Genomic DNA, 12,096 nt, shown 5'->3' on the forward strand with positions numbered 1-12,096 from the left:
ATAAAGAAGCGAATTTTGGCCAATTAATTCTTTTGAACGAATGAAAACACGCTACTTCTCGATCTTTTGTCACATTCGACAAGAACGATTCTTTTGAACTGAAAGACAGGACTACTTTTTGGGACTAATTGTAAACTCGATCCCGATTGTTTTTTAAATCACAGTGTAGAAGTTTTTACAATAATTGAAAATTATGAATTTCCGATCAATTTCAAATCTAGCGTGTGTGACGTAAAAGTTTTTAGGATAATTGAAAACTCGTCGTTCGGGCCGCTTCTCTGGTAATTTGTAAGCTGGGGGGAAAATTGGAAAATACGGATACCTGTGTGTCGATCGTTTCATCGATGATCTCTTTAGCCCGGAACACGCGGTACATCAAAGTGCAACCTGCGTGTCCCACAGTGCAGCTGAATGCACCGTGTATCGACAATAGTGTCGATGGTTCGATGGGGATGAATATCTATTGATTGGCAAAGCCACCCCTCAGAATCGCCTCGATATATAGGCGTATACCTGCCGCAACCCCAAATATGCCCGTGCTACCTGCGAGTATGCAGCAAATTGTCCTGTTTTCAGAGCCACGTGCCACGCAAGTCAGGTACATCCACGGTATCAGGCACGCATCGTTGTCCTTTTCAGTGTTAACAATCGATACCGATAATCATTTTACATCGGCATTTCAAATGATTCGCCGACAACTTGACACACGGGTCACAGGAATCTAGTTCTATGAATCTAGTTTAATAATTAAATCCCATCGAATAATCAAAATAAGATAGTATACGTATGAGTACAAGTAGCTATGTATACGTACGTGTAATATAATTGAAATAAAGATTTGTTATTGTGTTTTCTTTAATCTTTCGTCGAGATGCACCAAATTATAAAAAGTTAGAAAATCGAGCCTCGAAAGTGTTGAATCGCTAAAAATATAGGATCGTGGCAATTTAAAACGCTGGAATGATTTAAATAATTAATGCGACCTCGGGGGAATTTCATGGTTCCTCGTGTTTAGAATGGCGATAATTACCTTGTACTCTATCGAAATCACTGTGATTACGAAGAAGATAGTAGGAAATTGCTAGGGGAATAACCTGCTCAGATATCTCATTAGGAGGAGAATTTAGGAAGAGAATTACAACCTGGAGTTTAACTCGAAAATGATTGTATATTAGGAATCACGTTACTCGTCCAAAATCCAAGTAATAATTCCAAGGATTATACGTTCACACGTTCGCGCCTACGATCGTTATTATCAATGTCGTTTTAAACAATTAAGTATTTTTGCAACAATGATAAATGTCATGACAAGATATTGTGGTAAAATTCTCATAAATTAAAATTAATGTAGTAAATTTTTTACCCATGGTAGTACAATCTCAGTTTTACAAAAACAGAATCTTTTTAAATTCAACAATGATTTTTCTTGCAAAAATAAAAAAGAAAAAGAAAACAATTTCGAGATTCTGATGGATATATTTAATTAAAAATTTACATATAATTCCTCACGTTAATATTTTCAACGCGGTACGATCGCAGTAGCATATTATAATTACAAAGCAAAGCGTTGCGTACAACAGACGCCCGTTTCAAATAGCTTTTACCTCCGATCACACGCATGATCGCTACTGGATCCACATCCATTAAAAATTGGTAACTCGATATCGGAGTATTGTCCTAACGTACTCGATGCACATGCCCGGAAAGTTTGCTTAGTTATGCAGCGAAGGCCCGAAGAAGAAAGCGATACATTTATTATGCATCTCTAAACAATGTCCTGGACGGGTTTTCTCATGAACGATGTTTGTTCATGCGCACGATTTCATATCGCGTTGGATCTTCCGAGCCGGAAGATGAAAAACTCTACCTACGTTGCAACGTGCTACCTTCCGGTGTACATTCTCAGGTAAATGTTGTTTGTATAATTCGATTCGAGAGAACAATAGCAATATGTAACGTAATATCTGAAATTAAGGCAATTTAACTTTTTGTAACAAAAGCTTTTTTATACGTTTGTGTGAAGAAAAGTTTATTTTAATGGTTTAATTATCAAAACTGTGCGAAACAATTTTATGTAATATTGTATGAAAGAAATTCAATTCATTTTTCATAATTTCATACGTACGTAGTTGTACTGCAGATTTCTGAGGGAAGTATGAAAGAATATGTAAAATATTTACAAATCTGCAATCTGCGTAATCTCAAAATAACAAGCAAATATTGCATTAGAGAACGATTTCGAATTCACATTTTAATTCACTCGATTACGTATTTTTAATGTGATTTATAATTCATCTTGTTGAGCTACAAATTAACAGTGTTTTTCGTACTAGAATTATTTTCTATTATCAGTAACAGTTTGTTATTCTATCTTTCATCTAACATGCTCTGTGCATGTCAGTGTTCAAATAACGTATCGTTTCTTTAAACGCAATATTATTCGTTTAATCTACTCTACTTTTCTAAAAATTTCTTCCGTTGAGAAACTTTCCTGACGTTCCCTGAAGATTTTTTAACTCTTAAATGCACAATTTTTAACCATCTGTCGCAAGAATTTTATTTATCGATAAGAAAAAAAAGTTGCAATTAGTCACAGTTTATTGATTCACTTCTAACCTTGCAATAAGACACTAGTAATATCATTATGAATAGCCTATTTGATGCCTGTATTATAACGTATTAATGAAATAAAATAATACGATAGACTAGTTGAAACATTTTTCAAATATAAAGGCTAAAACTATCTGATTTTCGTTTCATATGAAATTATGAAGAACGATGAAAACAACATTTTCAATCCTCTTTCGCAAATATCTACCATTCTTCTCGGTCGGGCAGAAATTCAATAGACAGAACTTCCGTTCTGACTTCCTCGCGAGCCTGATCGACTCTCGAAAGTGAAAATTACGATACGCAATTTTGAAATTCAGAGCATATCGATTACACGCCTCGGAAGCAGTCGTACGCCTAGCCTAAGCAGCGAAAGAGAAGAAGAGTGAAGAGGGAAAGAGAAAGAACGAGGAGCCCCTTTCGTATCCGGATACGGCTCCGCTCCTGTCAGTCGTATGTCAACCCTCGTTGTTTTTTTGCCGCGCTCTTAATAATTGATCATCTGATTACGATACATTATACCCCCCTTTCTCTACTTCGGTACACCGTCAGGGAGGGCATTATTCGTGCACCGAGGGAAACCGAGTAAACGGGCGAAACGGAGAGAGGAGAGAAACTTTTTCTTTCCGTCGCCTGGCGAGGGACGACCATTTGCATATAGGCCCCCTTATCGACAAATACACCGGGGGCGCCCCTCGTAATGAGGGCCCCCTCCCCCTGCCTCTCCGCGCCGCCTTCCTTTATTTTTTTAACGTGGACCGCCATTGTCCGTTAACTCATTCGACGTGGAGCAGCGTGGACCAGCTTCGTATATCTCCCTTCCTTCCTCGTTATCCTCTTCATCTTTCTATCGTCTCTATTCTCTCCGGCTCTTTCTCTCTCTCTCTCTCTCTCTCTCTCTTTCACTCGCTCCACTCGATGTTCCCGTCGTATTTGAACCGACCCGCGACGTTCCTGGCTGGGAACCCGCCTGTTCAAGAAGAAGAGGAAAAAAAAAAGTAGAAAAAATAGCGACAGGGAATAACAGAACCGGTTACGCGTCGAAAAATATGAATCATAGAGATAGAGCTAGAAGCGTGAAAACTTGTATGGGATTCTACACTGTGGCATCTGCTTTCCGAGATAGATAGAGAGAAAAAAAATGGCGGCAAGGGGGATGATGGTTGATAGAGCTTCGGCTGTGACACGCGATCGTTGTGTGGGACGCGTGAGAACGATCCTGCGAGGAGAGTCCCCGTGAAATCGTTGTAAATTTGTTGAAAAATTGTGTTTCTTTCTTTTTGAACAGTCTGTGTGATAATTGTTTACCTAATTTTACGACAGGAATGGAGAAAACGTTCACTACTACGAGTGACCTGTTTTATATTCTATTTCATGCTCCATGCGAATAACTTTTTCTAAATAATTGTAATTTCAAATTCAATATATATCAATATATAAGTAATACGAGAAGCAGCGAATGAGATTCTATGCTGTAACATCGGCCATAGCCAAATTCCGTGAAACTAAATATTCTACTATCATAATTTTTATAACCTCTCTGATCTTGAAACAAATGAACCTAGTAAAAGCATAGATTTAATTATTATATGAAACATCACTTTCGTAACTACAATATAACCAAAAACCAAAGAAATTCAACCATCTAATAAATTACGTAGGGTCAAAGGTGGATGCTCTGTAGAAAACGGAGTGTCCGAAAAAGAATGCCGGCCATTTTCGGGGATAGCAGGTAGCCGAACGTAGGGGACCGGTTTCGTAGCCTCGAGAGACCAATTGTTACCGACTTCGTTACACAACTGTTAGGATAATCTGCGGCGAGAATCATGAGCCATGATACACGTATGCAGGCATGTATAGGTGATGTCCGACTACAAGGGGTGAGGGCAGGTGTACCTTTCGAGAGAATAATTAATATTCAGCGAGGAAAAAGTGGGCGAGAGCCGGCGATGGTCTTCTCTTATGAACAGTTAGCGCGTTAGCAAACGGGGCACATCGCTTCTAGACACGCAGCTGGTTCTCACGAGAAAGGAGACTTCCAGGGCCCAATTATGTTCGTTTTGTCGATCGAGTCCTTACACCGTAATTGTTTAACATTTGATCCGCTGGTCGGTAACCTGGCTCGAAACTTCGTCGGACTGATTTTATCGGGCTTCTCGGATTCCCACTGTCTTTCTTCGAACTTTCGAGTTTCGACCGAAACGACGAAAACTGGAAAGACGTAAGCAAATACGTAGCACACGTACAATTCTGTGTGAAAATGTAAATTGATAAGGAAGAATCAAATTTTTAAATGAGACTTTATTTTTGTGAAGGTCGATTTTTAATATGTACCAACTAAGTACACATTTTAGTCTGATATCAATTGATTATAATTGATGGATATTATGGTAGTAAATTGTGCCAATAACAAACCAGTAAATCAATAAATAGTATCACAAAGACAAAGGTATCTGTACCAAGATTCATCAAGTTCTTAGAAATTAAATTACACGTACATTTGGTATATTATGTATATATATATATTCAGAATTGATTTCCTCAAAAACAAAGAATCTAACTCCTCATTTTCGTTTTATTTTTTCTATAGAAAATCAATCTTGTTCCATGAAACTAAATAATCTAATAAATGTAAAAAATAGTATGAAAACCGTCATTAAACAGCTATATTAACACATGGAGTAGTGATTCTAAAAAAATTTTTACTGCAACATAGAAAAAGTAACAGTAAAAATTAAGGACATACAAAAATCTCTGGAAAAAATGAAGTCACCCATGTTGAAGTTCCCTATTTTCACGGGATGGAAATTTCTGTGACGTTAATTGGAGAAACTATATGTCAAGCCGGAACGGATCTTGTAACACGATTTCGCGAGTAAATCGCAATCTACCGACGTAGATATCGGCAATCTTCCGGTGAAACCTCGGTAGCCTTGATAACGAGAACGCGTGTAGACCGGGTCGCAGGACGAACTGCAGCTGCAGAAAACGAGGAAAACTTATGATCAGATAAGGAGGAGAGCGAGAGGCGAAAGACCGGTATAAAAGAGTTAGAGAAAAAGAGATAGCGGACGAGGGGGGTAGCGGAGGAAAGCGGAGTACAAATTACGACCACCCGGAACTGGTCTCGTGGCCGTGTTAACTTTCGTCGCGTGCCTTCGGGAAATGCCTCAACTTTTGCAGCCACGTGTTATCATCCAGGCATTATAAACTTTTCATTGCCCAGTCTCCCCCTCTCCCTATTCCCTCCCCCCTTTCCTTGTTTGCCTTCATTATTTACGACACGTTAACGAAATTTACAGCGTTTGCCCTTGCACCCGTGTTCTAGAATTTTGTGACTCGGTCGAACTCGTAGAATCTTCGTTACATGCACCTTCCCTCGTTTCTCTCCAAACTGTGACGGATATATATATATATATATTCTTTTCTTTTATTTATTATAGTACAACATTGATATACCAATTCTGGAATTGATGATGATCATGCGGGGAAATTCTTAACGAAACACAAACGGAAATAAATTTGCAGAAAACTGTCTTTGGACAATATCTATTTACTATTTATATGGAATGATGTTTCTTTAAAATTATCTACAATATATAAAAATTTTATCGTTTCGTTGTAACAATAATAAGTAAAATTAATTGAAATTATAGCTTATGATAACGTATACACTGAAAGGATATGTATGAGTAATACTATTTATTCGTGTTATAAATTTAATCATTAGTATCAAAGAACGTAACGATTAACTATTTTGCATAATTAAATATCGTAACCTTTATCTCTGTTATTTCAGATATGAAGCAGTGGAATTAATTTATCGCGAACTGACCAGCGCTTACAAGCAATCGGAAATTGATTGGAAAATAATACACGATGCGGGATGCACCAGAGATGATACCGATCTGCCGCACCATGTTACTGCACCCAATGATCTCGATCGATTAATCAGCGGAACGTTCAGATCATTCTTGACTGCCCTGCCGGTTCCTCCTACCATCGTAACAATTGCGAGGTATGAAAGAACAGCACGTTCTCTTTCAAATTACAATGGAAATTTCGTGATTTCATCTGATGAAATTTTACTATTTAGCAACATTATAATTCAAAGAACTGCCTTTGCAATACGCATGAACAACATTTTATTAAACTTTCAAAGTCGGAGACTATGAGTTTACATTCTACAAAAAGAATTAGAAATTTCCTAGTTTAAAGTTTCTTATATTATCCGTATTCCGGAATGCGATCTAAAATACTCAAATGAATACTATCTTCTTTACTCGTTTAATTTTCTAAAAATATCACTGTCCAAACACTTTGCGATAAACAATCCAGCCTAACACAATGACCCACTTTCACTGAAAACAGACTCTAAAATAGTTTCGGACAAAGTTTCGGCGGAGTAACTGAGAAACCACCCCCAAATTGAAAACGAAGCTGTCAGTAAACTAAAGTCAGTAAAAAAGGAGAATGGCAACGAAAATAGCCGTCGATAGAGATCGTGCCGCGGAATGTTTTTTTTTTTTCTTTTTCTTTTTCTTTTTTAACGCGTGAAATTGAATTCGAAGGTTGTCGGTCTCTGTCGGAAGGCAGAGGAACGGACAGGGTCGCAGATGGCGTGGAAGAAGATGTTGGGAGGGTTGGTTGGAAATAGAGAAAAAGGGAGGATCGTAGGGGAGGCATGGTTGGGCCGGGCGAAGGGTTGGTTCATGGACGTTCGGCTACCATGAAGCCCCACCCTTCATGTGGGCAAGGGGTGGCTTCGTAAGGGGTGCACAAAATCAAATCCCCGACCTTTCGGCACTCGTTGTCAGATGTCTCTGTCTCCGATGTCCCGCGACAGATGCTAATTATTCCTTTATCTCTGTTCTACGGTCTAGTTGGCCGAATGATTAAGGCGAGCGACACGATAATCCGTTTCTCAATTTCGCCAGCTTCTCGTAATAAACACGCCACACGTGATCGGCCTGTGATTTATGAAACACACGCGCTAGACGCAACGATGCTAATGAGATCATCGCTAGAGAGAACGCTAAACTGACGAAGAGGCTCTCTTTCTTTCTCTTTTTTTAAACCACGTTGCGGGAAATCGAATTCAACCCATTTCCTCGAGCATGACACGATTATGTTTGTAGTATTGCTACTCGTTTACAGACTTCGTTATGATTGGATTTGGGATTATAATTGGATTTTTCATAAACAGATAGCGCAGAACGTTTCGGTGAATATGTAATAATTTTTTAATTGAAGTTTCCTTTATTTTCTCGATGCAATTATCTAAATTTTTCCTGTAAATACGATGTCGTAGGGCATTGTGAAATCTATTTCGAATTAAAATTACATATCTGTCAATACAGTCATTTAGATCAATTAATTTAAGACCAAAAATGTATCATATATAATATATTATATGTCATAGTAGTTCTTACAACGTAGCTTGTTTGCGAAAGTGAAATATATTCGTCGTGTCGAAGATAAGATGGAATATTCAAACTCTCAATTTCTTGTAGAAAAGTATCTAATAATGAAATTGTGCGATGGAAATGTAGATGAAAATAATGGAATAATCCGTAAACGGTTGATTTGGCGCCATCTCGTGATAAAATTAGGGAAATAGTATTCGGACTTCCGGCGGCAGAAAAAAAAATCGATTTCATCCCACTCGGCCCACTTGCAACCCTCGACGACCCCTTGGTCTCCACCCCCAGCACCCCTAGCTTCCGGGAAAGACGCGGGAACGCCGCCGGATGTCGCCTCTGGACTGCACCGAGGTTCTCTTTCAGTTTTAGCCAGACAGCGATTAAACAGAAACAAAAAGCGAACGCGAGTATTGCCACAGCGAGAAAAAAGACTATTTACTGCTGTTAAATGTGGATTTTTCTCTTTACATACAGCCTAAAGTCTTTAATTATTTCCATTTCTACCATACGCTTTTCACTCGATTTCATAATGTCTTCTTCAGTACTTTATCTTTCATAATTTGACTGCGGTTATTTGTGTGTTTGAATGAAAATACAGAGAGAACGCGCCTAACAAACATTCCATAAAAATTTGAATTTGCATAAATATTTAAATATGAACCGAAAATAAGATGATATTCTCTCATGTGTTGTACATGTGTATTTGAACGATAATAGATATGTATGTACATAAGTCAGAGAAAGATAGAGACAGAGGAAAGGGGCTGTAAACAATTTAATTCTCAAATTAATTTTACAAAATCAATACGAACAGTATAACGAAAAGACACAACGATTGAATAATCATCGTCTGTTTCTTTTACAGATCCAGCAACGACGACTATTGTCCACCAGAGAACGTCGATCAAATTCAGATCGGAGTGCTCGACGAGCTGCGTCAATATCTGGGAGAAGTCGACGTCCAATTGGCCTACGAGGACGAGGAAGAAGTCCATTGAATATCAAAAAAAATAACGATCCTTCCCCTTTCCAGGATGTAAATTTTAATCGAACAATGTTCATTTCAATACAATAAATAAACGTTTTCATAGAGGAAAAGTAGGAAAAGAAGAAAAGGGAAAAATATTCACCTCTTCCGTTTTAATCGTGTCTTTCCTCAGCCATTCCGGGGGTTCGATCGTAAAAATAAACCTCGCGGAGTTCGAGCACCGAGTAGTCGTTACTAAGACAACGAATTCTCGAGTGAGAGCGCCAAATGAAAAGCTCGTAAAGACCAATTACACTCTTTCCGCCGGGGCAAAGGAAACTAAGTCGAGAAGTCCGGCGGCGTTGTATCGAATCGATGGAATACATCAGAAGATCAGAAGGCGAGGAGGGACGCAACGAAAAGAAGAGAAAAAAAGAAAAGAGAGAAGAATGAAAACTGGCACGTCTTTGATCAGAGCGCGACGATTTACATAAGATCGGTGCCACTGGCCCATTATAAGAAGCGAGCACAATGCCAACCTGAAGGTTAGCGTTTCCTTTTTTCTTCTTTTCTCCTTTTTTGCACCGAGTGTACCCTTCTCGCTCTGTCGTGCCTTCGGCCGCCCATTTGCATACCATGGGCCAGTTTCCCACACGTCTTAACAGCGATCGTTCCTTCCACCTCTTTCGAGAACCTTCCCTTGTTTCCGTTTCCCTTTTACTTACAACCCTTTTCAGTCACCGGGGGCAAAAACGGCAAGGAACAGAGGAAAAAAAAAACGTCTTCCTTCTTCCAAGATGTTGGCGTTTCCTGGCGAAACGTTTCTCTCGAGCGTGGCCTTCGCAGCCGTGCCATTCAGATTGTACACTGGACGTGCGTGTACGTAGTGTGTATTATAATTTTTTTTTTTTTCAGGTATTAAGTTTCGAGAATATAATGGAGGTTAAGAGTCTTTGTCGGAAGAAGTACGCAAATACTGCGTAAACTAATTTCTCTGCACGATATTGATTATTCGTGAGATAATATCTTAATACGGAGGATGAAATTGTACAGCTCGATTTAAATTAACAATTTCTGTCTTTTCGTTTAAATTGCGTTGTCACGTTGGGGAATTGAAAATCCGCGTGAAACAGTGTTCCTAAATATTAATTTACCCTGGATTTTTGCTTCGTAATTAGTTTAACGATTACGGAAGCAAAATTACTCCAACTGCTTCCCGACTTCTACAAGTCTGGAAAAATTAAAATTTCAAGGACTACTAGATTATGCTAGAACTCTTAACAAGACTCTAAACTCTAATCTTGGAGTTAACATTCCAACCGCCTCCGGGATGAGAATGACCCAATACGAATTAACGCCCTGGGCGTCAAGTCGTCGGTTATTCGTCGCGGCAAGACTCGTGAAACGAGTCATTCAACGGTTAAAACGATCGTACAATTCCGCTCCGTTCAGCGGCAGCACGGCCCAGCGATAACGCGCGAATAAACGTTAAATGGACAAGGTGAATGCGGAAGTGCGGTTGCGGAGAAGGGACGAATTTTAAAGAACCGCAAGAAGGAAAGTTTACGAGCTGCCAGGCTCACGTAATGACTGTCGTTAACCACGGTGCGGACCTCACCGCCGGAGTGAACCAGACCTTTGTATGCTAATGACAGGGTGGTCCGATTTCAGCCACCCCGAAGTAAAAAATCTTAAGGGTCAACAGACCCATCGTTCGGCCGAGTTTTAAATCTCCCTCGAGTACCATTGACCCCGAATTAAAAACCTTCGACGGCGCGACCTTCGAAACGCCGGTTGGAAACTTTGCGATACTCGCTACTTCGCGGATTTTTCCCGCGAAATTCATTGACGAAGCACGGCTTCTCGGTCGGGCCCTTCTCGCCTGCGAGTGCTATGGTTCCTTACGCGTAACGAAATTAACTTCTGACGGTGGGAGGTGTTCGGTGTGTTCGCCTATAACGACAACGAGCTCACGAGACCCTCGGGAGAACGGTGTAACCATTCGCTCAAGTAATACGCGCATTAATATTCATTAAACTGCGCCAACTGTGTACTTAGTTAAGGAAGGAGTTTCCACGAGGCGCGCGTTCCTGCTCGAGTAACCCAGTATCGGTCTGTGAATCGTGGTTTTAATCTGTTAGCAGAATTTTACTCGGACGTAATATGCGTAACGTCGTGTTTGTTTCGAATAAATTTGCGACGATTTGAGTGTCATTTTATTTTATTTTATTCTTTATTTTACACCTGTCGCGGTCAAGATATTTACTCAATCGCTGGATTAAGTTGGAAGTTTGCGAAAATGATTTTTTTGGAGTGTTACAATGGAATATCGGTTACTCGAAATTTGTTCATCACGGTGAAATTTTATTCAATAAACGTCGAATTTTGGTCGAACCTCTATTACCTCAAGCATCGTTGCGCGTTTGTACAATTATTAGGAATGGTAATTCGCAGTTGGCGCAAACATTAGTTAAATGTTAAATTGACACGTGAGTATACCGTGTTCGAAATTATTTTCTAAACGTGAATTCTGATTATTCTGAATGGAAAATGATAGAGTAAATTGCTGTTGCATGCCATTAGCGCAATGCCATTAGCCGTAGAAACTCGAGTAAGGAAATATCGCAATTGGAGAAAAGATTTATTTAAATAAAGTTTAAGTAACGAAATAATTTTTGATACCCTACGATTGATTCTCTTCGCTGTACACTTTTGTTTCCTCGTTGGTTTCTTTTTTTTTTTTCGTTTCTGTTTTATGCAAATCGGATACGGGATTACGGTACCAGGGACGGCTGTACTTTTGCCAGCCAGACCTGGTTTTGAATAATTCCCCTAGAACCCAATGTCACGGTGTCACCTGGGTGAATGAAATCCGAACAGTCACGAGAGAGACGGAAACGCTTGAAATTGAGTTCAGATGCTAAAACAATCCTTTTTGTTATATTTTGTGAAACGATACCGTTATTACAGAGTTCAACGAGATTCTCTAAACACTGTTTCTCTTTACTTGGAAAATATTTATCGACACTTTTATCTATAATTCACTGATTTGATGTTTCGCCCATCTTTGAAAATTTTTCAAAATTGTTGTTCTGA

General features: G+C 39.2%; 1 protein-coding gene across 1 annotated transcript in view; it reads left to right on the forward strand.

Moving 5' to 3' along the window:
• LOC122535390 (UPF0489 protein C5orf22 homolog) overlaps positions 1-9,125 on the forward strand; it is a gene marked incomplete at its 5' end in the record, with an annotated part of 145,434 nt that extends 136,309 nt beyond the window's left edge. Inside the window, 2 exons of the mRNA XM_043666880.1 lie at positions 6,410-6,628; positions 8,899-9,125. Of these exons, the coding sequence (XP_043522815.1) occupies positions 6,410-6,628; positions 8,899-9,031 (352 nt within the window). The remainder of the gene's footprint in view (positions 1-6,409; positions 6,629-8,898) is intronic.
• Between the last annotated feature and the right edge of the window lie 2,971 nt (positions 9,126-12,096).

This window comes from Frieseomelitta varia, unplaced genomic scaffold (assembly GCF_011392965.1).
Source record: "Frieseomelitta varia isolate USP_RPSP 00005682 unplaced genomic scaffold, Fvar_1.2 scaffold_713, whole genome shotgun sequence".
Lineage (NCBI taxonomy): Eukaryota > Metazoa > Arthropoda > Insecta > Hymenoptera > Apidae > Frieseomelitta > Frieseomelitta varia.